This window comes from Ammospiza nelsoni, chromosome 1, assembly GCF_027579445.1.
Source record: "Ammospiza nelsoni isolate bAmmNel1 chromosome 1, bAmmNel1.pri, whole genome shotgun sequence".
NCBI classification, from domain to species: Eukaryota; Metazoa; Chordata; class Aves; order Passeriformes; family Passerellidae; genus Ammospiza; species Ammospiza nelsoni.
This window is the reverse complement of record NC_080633.1, coordinates 8796544-8814702: the sequence shown is the minus strand read 5'-3', so window position 1 is coordinate 8814702 and position 18159 is coordinate 8796544. Positions and strand designations below refer to the sequence as shown.

The 18159-nt window shown below is 37.6% G+C and overlaps 1 protein-coding gene across 3 annotated transcripts in view; it reads right to left on the bottom strand.

The window, feature by feature from the left end:
- RBM33 (RNA binding motif protein 33) overlaps positions 1-18159 on the bottom strand; it is a 102173-nt gene that overhangs the window by 40312 nt on the left and 43702 nt on the right. For all 3 annotated transcript variants that reach the window (XM_059469303.1, XM_059469309.1, XM_059469318.1), the window contains exon 10: positions 15784-15842. In XM_059469303.1, coding sequence (XP_059325286.1) covers positions 15784-15842 — 59 coding nt within the window. The remainder of the gene's footprint in view (positions 1-15783; positions 15843-18159) is intronic.

The window sequence follows — 18159 nt, the reverse complement described above, 5'->3', positions numbered from 1 at the left end:
CAATTGCTGTATAAATTATCTCCTATCACCTGTACAAAATGACAGCCCTTACTGAGTCATTCCTTCACAATGGAAGATATATTAAACCCTAGTACAGTATCTTGAAATGGATTCACAATGTTTTAATAATCACTAGCACCACAGGAATGCCATTTCTTCTCAAGCTTATTTCTGAAATCCATGCAATTATTGACCTTCTTTCCCATTAATCCAAAAAAATCTGAATGTCTACTTTAGAAGACATTCCTGACATTTATCTTCATAAACCATACTATTCTTCATCATCAATTCAGCACAATGTAAGCTACAGGAGGGAGCAGCTTTACTTTAAAAAAAAAGCGGGGAGGAAGGACAATTTATGACACCCAGAAAATTAAAGAAATAATCTTCGTAAAAGAATTAAGAGCAGAGCAACATTTCAGGCTATTCACAGTTTAGCATCTGAAGCATTTTAAGAAAGAAAATTTTGTACTCTTTCTTCCAATAAGGTATTGGATTTTTTTCTTTTTTTTAATGCCTTTGCATACTGCAGGAAGCAGTATGTTAATACAAAACCAGAACTCTGCAGAAGACATGTTTAATTGAGTAATTCACACTAGAAATTTTTTTTTCTATCAAAAGTTGACAAAATACATTCGCAACCTCTAATATACAGAGTAAGCTTTGCTTCACATAAATTATATTCTCAACCATTTCCTTATTATGTGAGTAAATCAAGTAAGTAACAAAAATAATCTGTGAACATCCTTGCTTTCTATAAAGATTCTGAAATCAGTGGTGGGATCTGTTCTGTCTACATGTGATGCTCACCTTGAAACTTCAAACCTACACTGCTGAAGACAAGCTTTTCAAAACAGATGCCAGACCAAATGCTCCCTGCTAGACTGAAGTATTGTCATCAGGAAAGGACCAAACAACTCAGCTGCAGTAGCTTATCTTTTATCTCTTCAGTTGGCCTCACCAAGGGTATGCACAGTCTCACCCTATCATATTTGCACTGCACAAAGACTGGAATTTTAGGATAAGAATTTCTCACACAGCAACAATGGCTCTGGAGCATAATCACTATCAAAGCAGCACAAGACAGAGCTGCTTTTACAGCCTTCTACCAGCACAATACACCTGGGATTGGCAAGGCCCAAATAAGCAAATGAGAAGCACCAAGGATCAGATCCATTATTAAATCTGTGCCCTTCCTGAAACACCTGAATGGGGATGTGTGAGATACTGAAACCTCTTATTTGGGACCAAGACTGTGACTACTTATGTCATTATACAGCCATCAACTGTAAATACATTATATTCCCAGAGATTAAAGGGTCTATATCCCCTTGCTTCCAGTCAGCCAGTCTCCTGTGGGTATTTCATTTAGTGAAAAGACATTATATTACACTCAAGCATGACAGTCCTCATAACATACACACTTTGTAGGAGGAGCTCTACACTTTTGCAAGTTAGCAGTCACAACACACAATACTCCTGCCACCTTGGAACTGACTAATGCCTTTGAATTTCACAGGCTATCTGCAAACAACAGCAGTTGGAGCAAAATGGAGCTGTTTGGGATGGAAAAAAGTGACATTTATTTGTTCCATAAAAACCTTTTCAGGTTCAGCTGAACAAGGATGTTGAACTGCTTTGCCCCTACCCTGGTGTTGAGCAGGACAGCGCTGGCTGCCTGCCAAAAGATCAGCTGAACACAAACCTTGAGGATCCTGACCCTTCACTCCCAAACCACACCTCCAGCACCACTGCACACAGGAGCTGCCACAGCTACTTTCAAAATAAGGTTAGATGCATTCCCTCAGCTCAGAAGCTTTGGTGACAAAAGCCTATTTCTCAAAGTATTGCTCTTACAGCAATCCCAGGGAATACACACACAGCCCTTCCACATGCTGCACATCCCTGAGGGAGGCACCCAGCAGACACACTCATTTTTAGCTAATCATATTTTAGCTATTTAGTTATTAGTTTACCAGTGGATAATGCATAAGGCCATTGCAACAGGAGCATGGGAGAACCCAGTTCAACAGGGCACTTGCACACAAGATGGTTTTAACCTTGCATCTGATTTACAGCACATAGTCATGCTCATCTTGCATCTCAGGACAGAGCATGGTCCTGGACAACCTTCTTTCCCCATTTTCAGAGAGCCTGACTCAGAAGCTCTCAAATTCCTCCTAGTTTTCCCTAGACATATGCCTACACATATCTTAGTCATTTGTAAAATAGCCAGCAAAAAACAATTTACGTGGAAACTTACTGAAACCTGGGCTAATAAATTTTAAGTGTCACATATCTGCCACCCGAGCTGAAGAACTGGCAGCAGCAAGAATCTGTCTGGGCTTGGTTCCAAGCACCAAATGGCAGTGCAGTGATCATGGTCTCCTCTACCTGCTTCTTCCAAACTCCATGTATTCTGCCCTGGTTGAGGTAACAGATCCTTATCAGTCTCTTCTCTCACTCCCAGGCTTCCGTTTTAGTGCTAGGCTGAAGGGAACAGGCTTAGGCTACAAACTAAGCAGCCATCTCTGCTTCTCAACCACATTTGTTACCTGGTCTCATGCATCTTCCTCAATATTAATTCCTTGCCCAATTTGCCTTTTTGTTCTCCTGGTCCTGCTCACTCCTGCAGATACATTCGCTCATCCCCATCACGTCTTTCACTCTGGCCACTGGTTCCTAAGCCCAGCATGGATCCAGATCCCAGCTTCCACACTCCAAGCTGGTGCTCTTGTGCTGTGGCAGCTGGTCAGGAGCTCTTACTTGCCCCCCTCAGCCCCTGATTTCCTTGTCTGTACACTTACACCAGGCCAACTCCCCTCTTTTTCCTTTCCTTCCAAGGAAGCAGCAGGCACAGGTTGAAAAAAATCCAGTATGTTTATTTTAAATAAACAATTCTTTGTACCAGCCTTCCCTCTCCTGCCAACCTGTACCCTCATTATTATGCCCAGATTTGTCTCCTCCTAAGGCAGCCCTGAATTGCAAATGCATGGAAAGTCCTGCTGAATTTCACACAGCCCTTATGTACTGAAACATCCTCTCAGTGCAGCCAAATTCAGTTTTCTTCCTTGGAAAATGAGCAATAATAAAACATTTCTAAATAACTCACCTGGACACAAAAGTATTTTTCCATTATTTCAGTTTAAGAATTAAAGTACATTTGGAAAATCTCAACCAAAAGGATTCAAAATGAGGCCAGCAACCAGCAGAACATCTTGGTTTAGGCCACCAAAGTCTGTTAGTATTACATGCACTGAGAGCAGCTTTGTATTTCCCATCATAAAGAAACAAACCTTTATGAAATAAGCTTTAGGTAAGTTTTAGAACTGAGTAATACAAGGCCATTTTAAGTCTAAGGAAGCTCACACTTTAAAAAAAAACCAACCAAACAAACAAAAACTCCACAAACCAATAACCTGCAAGACATTTTACTATTAAAAATAGTAGCAATGCTGATTTCAAGCTCCCCGTGATCTTTTGTACCAAAGGTGTCCAGCCATCTTAAGAATCAAAACATTTAGTGTCCTCTAAAAATCTGCACTGATTTAACACAAAATAACAGGTATCCAACTGTTATCCAAAAGTTGGTGTCAAAAAATCCCAACAGATTAAGAATTTTTTCCTCTAGATTGCAGTATATGTCATGTAAGTACATACCACAACACAAGCTTGGATCAAAATAACTCTTAAAACAGTCCAAGAAAGAACAAGAAGGAAATATCTGGAATTTGGAACTCTTCCTATTGGCCTCTCTTTTTTTCTGTCCCTAGCAGTGAAGAACTCTGGGTTTTTTCCACTTTTTAAGATTCCAGATTCACTAACAAATATCTACTTATTTGATTGCTGAGCAGATTTTGTGTTTGACATTTTGAAAAACTACTAAATTATGACTGATCACATTTCTTGGCTGATAACCAAAGGCCAATCATGCAAAATTAATTGCAAAGACATTTGTTATTTGCTGAAAAACGAATTACTAATGTTTGCTTCTAAAAAAAAAATAAATTAGGTTGACTCTTTCCCATCTTACAGTCATGATAAACTGACCTCCACTTCTTTCCTAAACCAGCTTTGCTTCTATATGCCTAAAGATAAAAACTTCTGCCATAAATAACAGTATAAACAGGGAGGGGGAAGCTTGTATTTTCATATCTTACATTGCTGAGATTTTTCTTCAGAAAAAGTTCCAATATAATAATAATTGGATAATTCCAATAGGAATTCAGTTGTGCAACTGATTCATATCACACACTCCATGTGAAAACTCTAACATTCAACTACTCCCAGACACACACTGATCTTTTTAAAAAAGAAAATACATAAACTATGATGGGTATTTTTCTAATTATGAGGTCTTTGTCTGTTATTCTCAAATAACATTAATTTTTTTTCCAATTCAATAGAAATACAACAGAACTACCAGTACCACTTTTACTTACGTCAAATTCAAATTATCCTAAAAAGTAATATAACAGTTTTCCATTGCTTAATGCTTTTGAGGATGGGCTTGTTTTTTTTTTTTTGGTGGGTTTTTCTTTTTGTGTTTAGCAGTAGTTAAACTACAATTTTAGTACTGGATTATTTTACCATTAATGTTAAACTCTACATTCAGCAAGTATTTGTTGCTAATAACCCCCAAGTGCCCTCTGGTATTTGGTGGAAAAGACCACTCAGAGCTATTTAACTTCAAAAATTAATGAAGAGCAGGTGCAAAAGCCAGGTTTCATAATGGTCTATTTTTGATAAAATAAGCATACTGTAACATAGATGCATAATAAATCTTTATATGCACAGTAGTTACTCCCATTTTTCATGGTTTTGCTATCCGGACAGTTTCAAATTACACCCAACTATTCAGTACACACATCAGCAGGAGTCCCTGCAAAAAACATTTTAACTATTACTTCACCATTATTAAATCTTTCAGGAAACTTCCTTACTCACTGTTCAGAACACCTATTTTTTCCTTACTCAGTGTTCAGAACACCTATTTTTAAGCTAAGAGGTTCCAACTTAAAAAAGAAAATTGCCAATTCATACGATCCAGCCATGGCTCCAAGGTTCTACATCTCAGTCCAACATTGGGGCCAACTCTAACACTGAGGGAAAGGACAACAATTTATGTGCCTTCCCAGTGAGATCCCACAAAGTTGGTTCACATTCATGCAGAAATGGTTACCATGACAGTTACCAAATGTCCATAAGAATGACCCAGCAGACAACAGTATCTTTTCCTGGTTTTAAGGAAAGCTCTGAACTCCATAATTTAATTTATCCTCATGCAATTTTATTTTGAAAATGCAAGAAGGAAAATAGTTGGTACTTAAGAATACAAGACCTGAGGTCTAGAAGGAAATTACACTGGGATTCTGTGTAGATTTCTTAAGAGAACACCATCACAGACATTTCAGAAATACTTTAAAGGGAATATAACACCACACTGAAGTGCTACTGACAGGTATTTTGTCTTAAATGTTTGATTTTGTGATGTTTACTCTTACCAAAAAATGTACCCACTCTTCCTCCCACACACACCATAATTTACTGCACTTCAGACTGACATTTTTATACAGTTCTGAATAACTGCATGTTGTACAATTTCCCCTTCTACTAATTTCAATTATTCAGTATAGCTAAGGCATAACCTACACCTTATCAATCACTTTTGGAAAAAAAAAAAGGCAATGCAAACTTGTGTCTACAATTCATTAGAGTTGTGAATAGCTCATTGAACATGACTTTCACACACTCATGCAATCCCACCTTCTGAAAGAACACGAGATAAGGTTACTTTAATCCTTTCAAAGAACTGCACTATTTTGCCTTCCTTTTATCCCTTTAAATATCCTTCCTAGTTAAGAAATTAACATTTTCTCTCATACAATTCTTACACAAATTGTACTTTTACTTTTCTGCATCTCTTGTTAATTACATGATGTTATCTCCAATAATCTATTCATGAAGCACAGATAACTTTGGTTACCAATAAAAGGGAAAACTTAGCATAAATTGCTTAGCACAAAGTTAATCTTATAAAGCAAGGAATAAAGAGGATCTAACAGCTATTGTATGATTTATCAGCTTCTCTAAAAGGGTCACTCCACTTTCTTCATGAGACTAATTAAATACCTTAAGAATGTCATTGAAACATCATGAATCTTTCAATAAAATACACCCTGCCTCTACAACATGTTTTCATTTATTAATCTCACTTAAAATGCAAAGAACTAGGAGAACCCCATTGACAGTTAAGCAGGGCCACTCAGTTAATTCTTCTTATATGGTTTAAATGCAAAGAATAATGACCACTATAACCTATGACAATTAAAACTATAGCCATCTGTCACAAGATGTTAATCCTCTTATTTCAGCAGCCCCCAGACTTTTTGAAAAGCTTTCCTAAACTGCCTACCTCCTGTGCAAGAAACTGACTTTTCATCCTCTTGTGTAGGAAACCCTGCTCATATATCTTGGATATGGCTCAAAAATTTCCAAGTAGAAATATGTATCCCTATCTTCCATGAAATATGGGTCTTCAAGTTTCACAGTATTTTTTTTTTAGTTTGCACAGCATACAGAAAGGAATGACTCATGGAAATTTGTAATTATAAAATTCATTTTGATACTTTTCAAATACAGTTTCAATGATTCAGTATTGTGCTTCTGATGTCTATAACAATCACATAAGTCTATCAAGGTGAAATAAAACCTAACAAGCATCATGGTTTTCCCAAAAGATTTAGGAAAATCTCACCTAATATAAAAGACAAACCTTGAATTCATGCCAATCATGGACAGAAAAGTTCAGAGTGCCCATAAACATCCAGACAACAGTTTTTTGCTACCTACATAAGTATTTTCAAAGTTTCTGGAACATATTTTCTGAGGGGAAAACATATAGAGATAGCCAAGCACTGTTTCAAGTCTGTGGACTGCACAGATCCTGGCACTACAGGCACACTGAGTCACAGAGAATGGGTTGATATTCTCAACTGAACTGGAAGTAATTTTTAATATTAAAATGTACCACACAACTTGGATAAGCTCCTCTCTGACACTACACAACTCCAAGGGATAAGAAAGTGTTGGGAGGCTTAGGCAGAAGTCCAGGTCATCTCTAAGAGAAATCACCAATGCCCTATTTCTCTGTTTAGGGTCTCAAAGCAGAATTCCCACGTCAGCCAACATGGTAAACCAGTACAAGCAAGGAGAGAAAGGCACGGAATCCCCTGTTATTTAAACCAACTCATGCTCAAATAGCTAAAATAAGTAACACAGGCAATGCAGACAGAGATGGGTATTCCCAGCAGACTGACAAACCCTAACAGCTCAGGAGACTAAAGCTGAAAATTTTAACTGTTGTATACTAAAAGTGTCCCTTTTCAGCAAGTTTCAGGGCATCCCCACAATACATCCAAGCAGGAAAAGATTCATGCTGCAAATGGAGACAAAACCAGTCCCAATTTCAGTGTGTTTCTCAGAGAAGCACCAAAGCAGATGGGCCCACAAGGAACCACATCTTCACAGGAGAACTTCTGCTTCAGAGAGTCCTTAATGAAATACAGACAATGTACTGGTAACAAGATCCCAACTCTAGATTCAAATTCCTAATTTGAAGTGCTGATGTGCAAACAACCACACTCCCATCCATCTATTTGGTATGGATGAAGGAAGAGTGCCCCCAGCAGAGACAGGCCATAATGAGAAACAGTGTGACAGACAAGCTTCTGCAACCTGCACAGACTGAAGGGAAGAGTAAACCCAAACCTCCCAAACCACAAACCTAAGGAAGTTGTTCAATGCTAAATTGTTACACCAATTCATCTGGAAGATTCAGTTTCACTTAAGTTTGCAATCCTCTGCAGGAGAGGGGTGTAGAAGAGTGCATGATCATTTTTGTTTGGTGCCCTCTAATTTTTAAGGTAAAGTACAACACAACAAATTGGAGAAAGAGTGTAAGAGACATTAATGTCATTTAGAACAATGAACCCTCCCTTGAAAGATGAGGATTTCATCATCATTTAGTAAAAGACAGTAAAATCCTTCTGCATACATTTTGTGCTGACATCTAACAGTTTTATGGATGTGTAAAGAATTAGGAATCCCTCCTGTTCCCAGAACTAATGAGGTAAGATCTTCCCCTTGGACTTTGCAGAAACTACTCCACAGACATATCATCATGGCGTTTATGTGTATCTTGGTGGCCTGCAAGTCACTAACAATTAGCACAACTTGAGGCTACAACTAAACTGGATCATGAATATTAAATTCAAGATTTCTACATTACACTCCAAGCTTGAAGTTGCAGTTACAATTTATTTAAAACAATCTCAGAATCTCAATGAGACCCGGGGATGATGCTTCTCTCTTTAATAAGAAATGGTGAGGTTGCTACAAAAAAAAAAGTCAAGAAGCAGCCAGCTTTACAGAAAACAAAAATGAGAATTGCTGCTAACCTGGACTTTGAAAAGGACCTGATTACTTAGTAAGCAAATTACTAGATTGATGGCATTTAGTTCTGTTGGGAAATCTCATTTCTGAGACGTTCTGCACATTTCTGACCTTACAAACACATTGATGTGAGAACTTTACATACTCAGAGTTCCCAATATACCTGCAAGTACTATTCATGCATTGGGTATGAAGACCTGAATATTTTCATCATTTTACAGTCAACCCATAATATCTCTGAATTGCCTTATTTTATTGTAACAGTAGTGACTTACTGCTTTATAATAAAATGAAGCATTTTCACTCTCACATTCTAAAGAATTAACAAGAACTGAAGACACAGAAGGTGAACAAACACCAGTTTATAGATTTACTTTTTCATATTGTGATGACACAAATGTACTGAGTTATCTTTTAAAAGCACATTTACTCATCTCAGTGAAATAGCTTAAGATAACTTTACTATCATCTAATACTTTCTAGTATTATAATAGATACATTTTAGTTCTCTATTCAGTTTTTAAGCTCTAGATTACTCTTACTGTATTGTACTCAGCAGACTGTATATTTTAATTGGATTTCTTTATAAGTCCTGATTTCTGCACAGTAACTCTTTAACAGTGCTTAATTAACAGCAAAATAGCACATCCATAATACTTTTCCCTCTGTGCACTGACAAAAGTTTTGTGCTTTGCTTACAATGGATTTTTTAAAAGCTTCAAATTTCATTCACAGAAATATACAAAAACCAAAGTACAACCTATATATCTCGATAAACAAAAACTTTTTACTGTAAGGGTGCCTGAGCACTTGCACCATCCTTGGAGATATTCAGAAGCCATCCACACGTGGTCCAGGACAATTGGCTTCAGGTGGCCCTGCTTGAGCAGGGGGATGGACCAGGTGACCTCCAGAGGTCCCTGTCAACCTCAGCCCTTCTGTGACTCTGTGTTTAGTACGTACTAAAGCTGAGATTGAAGAAAATCTACCATCATTAACACAGGGGGGAAAAAATCTGCAGTACTGGTTCTCCTTGGCTGTGCTAAACAGCAATCACCTTACAGAAAGATAAATGACAGTAAAATATAAATGCACAAGTTTTCTGCTCCATTTTACTGCCTACAGAGCACGTGCACACAGGAGCCAACATGACAAGTTAAAGGGTTACTGCATTTAGAAACCAGCTATTTCTCTCTTATTTAATAGCTGTTACCATCATGTTTAGCTGCTGCTGCTCCTCCTGCAGATGGGAATTCACTGATATGATTAAATTTGATGGTATGATAATGTATGGTAATCGTGATTAATCAGAAGCCCACTAGCAAATGGAGGATGTTGGGTATTATGTCACCTGCATTTTAAACTGCTTTCCCTCCATGGCAGCCTGACAATACTTGACAGCTGGAGAGATCTCATGCTGCATTTGCTTGCTACTACTTATAGATCTGATAAGAGAAAGTGCCCATCATTCCTTCACTATCTTAAGTGCTGTAATTATAGAGCTTTGCAGTCAAGTTGTGAAAACTGTACCTGTTAAAAACCAAAGCCTTTTGCTAGCTGCTGAACAAGCTCTGTCTCACATCTGCAAGGGCTATAATCTGAAAGAAATGTAATTTGATGCAGCAGTCTCATTCAAACATGATTTGCATGAAATGCTGTGTAAAGCAGTATCCAAGAAATGTCAATCAACACCACCTGATACCATGTATTCTGTTAAATGGAAACAAAATGCTTTCTACACTACCTGTGATCTGCCACTACTACACAGCAATAGAGGGAAAATTTCATTTACTGTTACTCATTACAGTGAAGCCATAGCTAAAGCAAAATAATTGTGAGGAAGTAAGAGAATCACTTTCACAAGTGGCTTTTTATTTCCATTAACAGTTTGTCTCCTACACACGTACTGCTGCAAACATGTACAGGTTACTAAATATCAGTTTAAAATGACTGCCTGTAGTCAGATGCAGGACTCTAATTTGTCCTTACTACGTGGACAGTGAGTCCACACTAGTAACAACTGCTAACAAACCCTTACTCACATGTAGCAACTCATGACTGAATTTGAAAAAATGGGGAAAAAATTCCAACCCTATTTGCATTTCCCACAACACACAACAAACAATTCTGCAAGGACCTTTGTTTTCAAAAGCACTGCAAATTTCTGCCTCTAAATCCTCTAAGAGGTGGTGCAGCCACAGACCCAGGCCCACTGTAATGCCACTAAGCCAACCCATGTTTGCTAAAATAATGGTGGGGTGATCCATGACAGTCCAAGGATCACCTGGGAAAAATAAGTAATGTACCTTTTAGAATTAATTTGTATAGCACTAATATACTGCTTTTTTAAAAGAAATGTTTCAAACAAATGACCATGAAGGACAGCAACTTCTGTTTTGAGCAATGACTAGTCACTTGTTTAAAAAACCTCTCACAGATGAAATCAATAAAGAAGTGCTTAAAAAGAGTGTCAGGAACACAACACTCGAAAACTCAGAAATCAAACTACTGATTCCAGAAATGATGGAAAAATTAACCAAAACTGGTCAACTACCCTTCACAGCATCCATTTGAGACACCACCTGATGTGCTGGAGATCAAGTGGAAGCACATTGAATGAGAACATGAAGAAAGTCTACTAAGGTTTTTGCTGTTTAAGGAAAAAAATGTATTGTTTGAGATAAAGATTATTTTAAAAATAAGTCCTGAGTTCCAAAAGCAAATAATGTCAAAATCCCCTGGGAATAAAACAGACATACAACATTGCTATTCACAAGGGCCTGAGAGTAAGTCACCCTGACAAAGTCTTAAAAATACTAAATAAAACATGATTTAGGTTTTACAATTCAGCTTCTTCAGACATGAATCCAAGAGTTATCTGAAAGACACCCACCCAGTGCACTAAGATGTCCTATCAAGAGAGAAAATCTTGGTGCATTAAAAAATAGCAAAGCCTTCCTGGCACAACTTAGTCAGGGTAGACATTGGTGCCACTTCATCTTGTGCTTGGTGCCTCTTCAGACTGTTGCCAAAGTTGAATAGTCCTTCTTCTCAAAGAAACTCAAGTTGACCAAAGATGTCTGTGGGCTGGGCACCTGCCCAGCTCACACCACACCCAGGGTGACAGCTTAAGGAGAACAGCTAAATGAGAACTGATCCCAAGCTCCTGAAGCTTTCCTGGCCAAAGACACAGCTCCATTAACAGGCTCTGCTCCATCTGCAGCAGCTGCAGAAGAGGATCCAGGTCATGGACAGAGGGGGAATGGCCTCAGAGCTGAGGAACCCCTCTCTTCTGCCTTCAGCAGAGGGAGGCAGGGTCTGCCCAGCTCCCTCTTCTCTCCAAATGCCCCACACTACAGTCACAAATCTGGATGCTAGAGATACCTCACAATTTCTGGCTGAAGAACAGAGACCTCCCTCTGCCACATTCCATCCCAAAGTGGGCATGACAACACTTCCACTTCTTTATGTCCATAAAATACTGCACATGTGTCTCATGTAGTATTATTACTTCAGTGTTCATAAGTTAACTAAATGATGTTTGAAGCCAAAAGCTTCTACACATTTTACTTCAGGCAAACAATGAAATATTTCAGACATGGAATGTGCTGGTGGACTCAGATAAGCAGATGGTCCAGATTTTTTCATCCCTTAACTTCCAGCTTCACACTCACTAATGCTCTGGCCTCTGTAACAGCCAGTTAGCAGCAGTCTTTAGATAATAAAAAGAAATACCTCTTGCATTTTCTATTGAATCTCCTCTTCCTTATTTTATCCCATCTTTCTTCACACATCATAGGAATTTAAAGAGAAATTAGCCAAGATAACAAACACTGCATGAAGGACAGAAATCACAGTGGTCCCTCTTGTGTAATATAAAACCCTCCAGCTCCTTCCCCTGCAATGGGCCATCCACAAGAATTAGTAAATTGGTCCGAAAACACATGAAAAGTTCAGAAGAGCCACATAAGCAGTCTGTGAATAAAATCTCCTGTGACATTCCTGTAAATGGATCAGTTTGCAAAGTAGACTGCTGTTTGTGAGATACCAACTGTGACACTGGAACAGGAAATCTGGAAAAGGCCTCTTAACCACTTTAAAGCAAAGGCAGAAGATAAAGCCAGACCTTATGTTAATCTATTCTTTAAACTGTTTAAAGAAAACATGTAGTTGGCACTTGCACAGGTCCAGGTTAATTCAAACCATGTTTTCAGACTGGATTACTGTGAACTATGGCCACAAGCACTGTGCAATTCAGACAAACAGAACTCACATCCTTAACTCCCAGATCCCACAAGTGCACCCTGTTTCTCAGCTGTGACACGCCTCAGATCCACCATTCATTCAGTCCTTGTCAGTTACAAACAGCTCTCCAAAACCATTCACACCAAGCCATCTCAAATGCTCAGAGAGTAACAGGTAAGACAACTCGATTGCTTGATTCAAGATTACTGTAAGTGCTAAAATAACTCTGTGTACACAACACAGATTCATTCCCTTGTATCTTTTCCAGTAGTCCCTCTCTAAACATTCCAGGAGTTAAGTTTTAAGAAAGAAATAACTGAACAATGAGCTCTACCTTGAAATACTAAAATTGAGATTCAAGATTAAGGGAATTTAATCAGCCCCCACTCTAAGCAGGCTCAGTCCTGATCAACACTAGCCTGACACAGCACTACATTATTTCCTATAATTCAGGTCTCACACCATATGTTAACATGCTCATTACAACTTTGTTCAACCCTTCAATTACATCCTTCTGCAGAAGGTTGTAAGAATTAACCATTACATGGTTACAAAGTCATTTCATCAGCCCTAAATTAACAACACCTGGTTTCCAATAGATTTAGGACTAGCAATTGATTAGCTCTGATTGAAGTTGTTCCCATATTTGGAGCACACAGGCTCTCTGCACTGAGAGGTTTCTCTCCTAGATAAGATAGAAACTCAATGACAAATTTTTTCTTCAATTATGGCATTGCCCACTTCTGGTCTCTTCTTGCAAGAATTTAATTACTCTTCATGTTTCCACCTCTGTCACATTCAATGAAAAGAAACCATCCAGTTCAAAGTTCAAGGGGAAACCAGATTGCAAATATTTAATTCTAACCCCACTATCTTTTAGAAGCAAAGCAATCAGAGAAATCAGTTAACTGTTATCCTTTGATTATGCAATCTTAAAAACAAGAGCAAATTCAAGTTATTGCATATCCAGAGATTCTTTATACAATGAAAAAAAGGCTGAATGAACTGTACATAGTCTGGAGTAAGTCTTTGATCTTTTTCAAATGGCTTGTCAGAATTGTCTAACCACTGCTGCATTGCTTTAAGTCAACATTTATACATAAACAAGTGAATTAGAATAGCACAAAGGCATCTGACATGTAACAGCAAAAAAGGTAGTTCTGCAAGATAAAACGTTAGTCAGAAAGTAAATTTGTCTTCAGCTCAAGAGCTAACATACTACATTTAATAAAACAAACATGAGGTATGTACACAGTGACACTTAATTCCTAATCCTAATATGACTGATAACCCATGCAAAATTTATAAAGTACTTCATAGGGGAAGTCCACTTTATAACCCAGTGAGCCATGCAAAGATGAAGCAACTTTCTCAGGGTCATGCAGCACCTTACTGCTGAAGTACAAAAAAACCAGGGCAACCAAATGACAGTGCTAGACCCTCACAGTTAAGTCAGCCCTCCTCCTCCTCCTCCTTATGAAAATTTAATTATACTGACTCTTCTCTGGTGCACTGCTTATACAAATAAAAAGACTGCAAGCAGTCAAGTTTTTCCTTAGGCTAAGGAGCAAAAGTCTGACCAAAAAATGTTCAGTTTACTTTATTCCCTTTTAATAAACTGCTGCATTTAGATCAGTTAGGTTTGCAATACTTCTCAACTTGCAACCCCAAAAGTGAACAGAACTAAAATCTAATTTCACACTCAATTTAAATAAAAATTAATTTCCAATTTTTCTACGCTGATGTAAACACATTTCAAAGATGCCAATTGCAATGCCTTTACAGATATTCCTTATCCTCCAATTTCTTTTCCATCCCAAATTGTGTTTACTGGCAAATCAACTTAGTATCAAAGGAAAACAAATGCATGACACTTGTTTTCATAAAAAATAACAATTAAAACTACTTTCAAAATGTAAATAACGTCTCCCCATAATACTAAAGTGAAGAAACTACTTCATCTGGAAACCACAATATTTTTAGTTTTTAAAAAAGCTCAAAAATATTTTCCTTAAGATACAGCATGAATTTACTTAATGAAACTGTGGGTTTACAACTTAATTTTTTAAAACTTCACAGAAGAAATGCAGCAATGTAAAGACTGTTTCTCTGCAAAATACAGATACCACAATTCCTCAGCCATAAGTCATGTATGAAAAATATTCTGCATTAAAAAAAAAACAGGTCTGCACTAGGCAATCAAAAGTCACAGAGGGTTTCTGAAATTTGCTTCTTTCCAGTACATCTGATCTTTGTGCCTGAGATACCACACAGATGTTCAAACATCTATTTTCCTCCTTCAGCACTGCACACATCAACGCATTTTTTGTGTGTTTTATATATTTGGGAAGTATAATATACAGGTTTTTACTTGAAAATACTTTAGGTAATATTGCAACCTAGGTCTTTTGCTTATTTTGATACTCTGCTAACCATTTCAACTAGAAATTTAGTATAACAAAATTGAAATTATGAGAAAAGTTCTAGAAGCATATACTGTTTCCATTCATAGAATTTAAAATAATTATGAAATAATTATGAAGTGAAATTAGCCCAGTGAAGCAGCTAAGTGTCTGGTTGGTTTTCAAAATTAGAAACATAACTGGCATTGCATGACCTTGCTTTCTTCTATGTTTTTTATATAAAAAACATGAGATGTTGAAATACCTTTAGTAACGATAAAAATGACTGCTGCATTTTACAATAAATACATACTACTGCTTTTTAAGCTTAGGGATTATTTCACATTGCCTTTTATTATATCAAATAAAATAAGGATTCTATTTATACAGAAAGAGTTGAGTAATAAAATGAAGCCCATATTCCTTAAGACAAGATGCATTCATGCCTTTCCCACTGGAGAGACTGGTTCAACAATTTTACAGTTAAACAGAATTAATTCTACTCTCAAAAATCCATTGACCTTAAGCTTTTAACAAACATTTTCAACTGCAGAGTGTATTGTCAATATTTACAAATCCTTAAAATTATATTTCACTAGAACAGCTTTTATTTGCAATATTAATATTTCCTTGCAAATGTATGCTTATCCATATCAGAGAAGAAGAAACAGCTGCTACTCACAGGAAATCTCTGGGGTCCTACAGCAGGTCTTGGCTGGGCAGGAACTGGCAGCAAGGGCACTGAAACAAGAAGCACCTTTTAACACCATTTGTTTTACCTAACAGTTGTTGTAGTTATTTCCAAAAGCATTTGCAATAAAAAGCCATGATTAAAATCTGCTACTTTTACTCTCACATGTCACAGTTCCTACAATTAACTTTGAGCAACCGTTCCCTCCCCTACAACATGCAACAGGGCAATTAGGATTCTCCTAGTTAATTTGCATAATTTAGTTCTGCTTTTTTCAAGAATTAAATTGCTCCTTGTTGCAGGAAGGCAAACTAGAGTAGTTATTCAGCCAAAGACATCCCTTAGACAAAGCTGACAGACACTAACAATAATTTCACGTTTCCAATAGAAGGATACATGATTAACTTGCCTTCTCAACTTCATGCCACTCAACATTTCCAAAGCATCTCCCAGTCTCACCACCAAACTACCACAAGAAACATGAACATGAGAGACACTAACTGGTAAAAATCACTGCTCATGAGGGTAAAATGAAGCAGGTAGCTGCAATTAACAGCACACAAAAACTACTTAGTCTGTCTGGCCTTGCCACCACAGTGTGTGTGTGTGCAACTGTGATCACAGAACTGCTGATCTCAGATGAAAGACACTGATTGCACAAAGATACTAAGAAGAATTAGGAGACCTTTTCCTGAAAAAATAACCTCTAAAACTAGTATTTCAGGGGGATTAACATGGATGATTTGCCCTTACAACTGCACTTTGAAATGCTAGGCACAAAAAGCTATTTCCCAAAACATTCACTTAATCGTATGGCAAAATGCACAAAGTGCTACAGCTGGATCACCCTGGGAACTGAGCCTGTATTCCAATCTCGAATACAAAGTGTAACAACAATTTTCCTATTTTCCAGAGCACTTTTTGTTTCCTCTCACAGTTGTGTAAGTGGTTAAAAATACAAACATTTCCACAATAAATGAAAGGCCTAGAGAAGTTCAATAAAGCATTTCCAACCACACAATGTGGTTGCTCATTTACTAAAAGCTTTTAGTAAGATTCTTCTCCAGTTTGTTTTCAGCACTTCTGAAAGTGAGAGGGAAACATTTCCCAGGCAGGGTTGAACACTGACTTTGCAGACAGCTCCTGTGTTACACTGCAGAGCAGGAAATATACTAAGAAATTCTTCTAGTTTGAGAGAGAAGTTGGGTGCATTTCCCAACATAGAGCTGACTAAGATGCCTCAAAAATCCCTTTTCCCTTGGTAACCAAGGCACAAGAACTAATGCATTAGTGTTTTTTTTTTCCAGTTCATGTCCATGTCTGGCTTCCATCCACTTTCATTAAGTACTTGTGGTTTGCTGGTTCAGAGACTGATGGGGTAAACTAATTGCAGCAGTCTTTCAGCATGGGAGGACTGTGTGCAAGCTTTGTATCACATTACACCAGCAAATGACTGCAAGAGCTTCATCCTGGCTTCTAATGAACATCTGTTGGTATCAAACAGCCATGGCCACACAGAAAAAAATTGGTAAGATGCTCTTGACAGACCTAGTCCTAAAATAGTTCAGGTATTACAGGTCAAAGAGGCACTGAGAAAAATGGCATAAGGTGGGAAATGTAGAGAAATGTCAACTGAACTAGAGTCTATTTCAGTATCCTGCCTCCAGCAGTAGCATAGATATTCACATATTTATATATTTTCAACAAATTAATTTAATTCTCATGAAAGATAGTAGTTCAAACTCTGTGCCCTTTCAATCCTTGGACACTTGCTTAAGCAGCAAAGAAGTCTCAAGCCCTCATTTACTTGATGTCAAATATTCCATAGGTGTGAAAAGTATGTTTCCAAAATAATACACAGCATGTTGTAAGACACTATTTTAAGAAGATTAAATTGCTTCTTGCTATAAATTCCAACACTATACTGGAAAAGATGAAGAAGCAATTCCCACACTGATTATTCAGGAGAATTACAACGTGATTGTTCCCAAGACACCAAACAGTTTTCAAAAGGTAAATGGCATAGTGAGCTGCCATAAACTGCTCATTAGTTCATGTCAATTTTGGCAGCACCACAGGATCCCTGAAATAGTTACTGGTGGTGTAAACATTTAAGGGGAAAAATGCAACACCTATTATCACAGGTTAAATCAGTACTTTACAGTGCATCTATGTACAGCTGTCCTCACTAATAAATGGATCATACTCAAGTTTGGACACACATTCAGCAAAAATCACTACCTACAACTCAAAAATAATTTGCAGAATAGGGCACAAAAAAAAGATACGAGACAAGACAATAATAGATATGGGATTCAAATGCCACAGGAGGCACAGCTGAACACCAACTGCACAGTACCTGCAGCA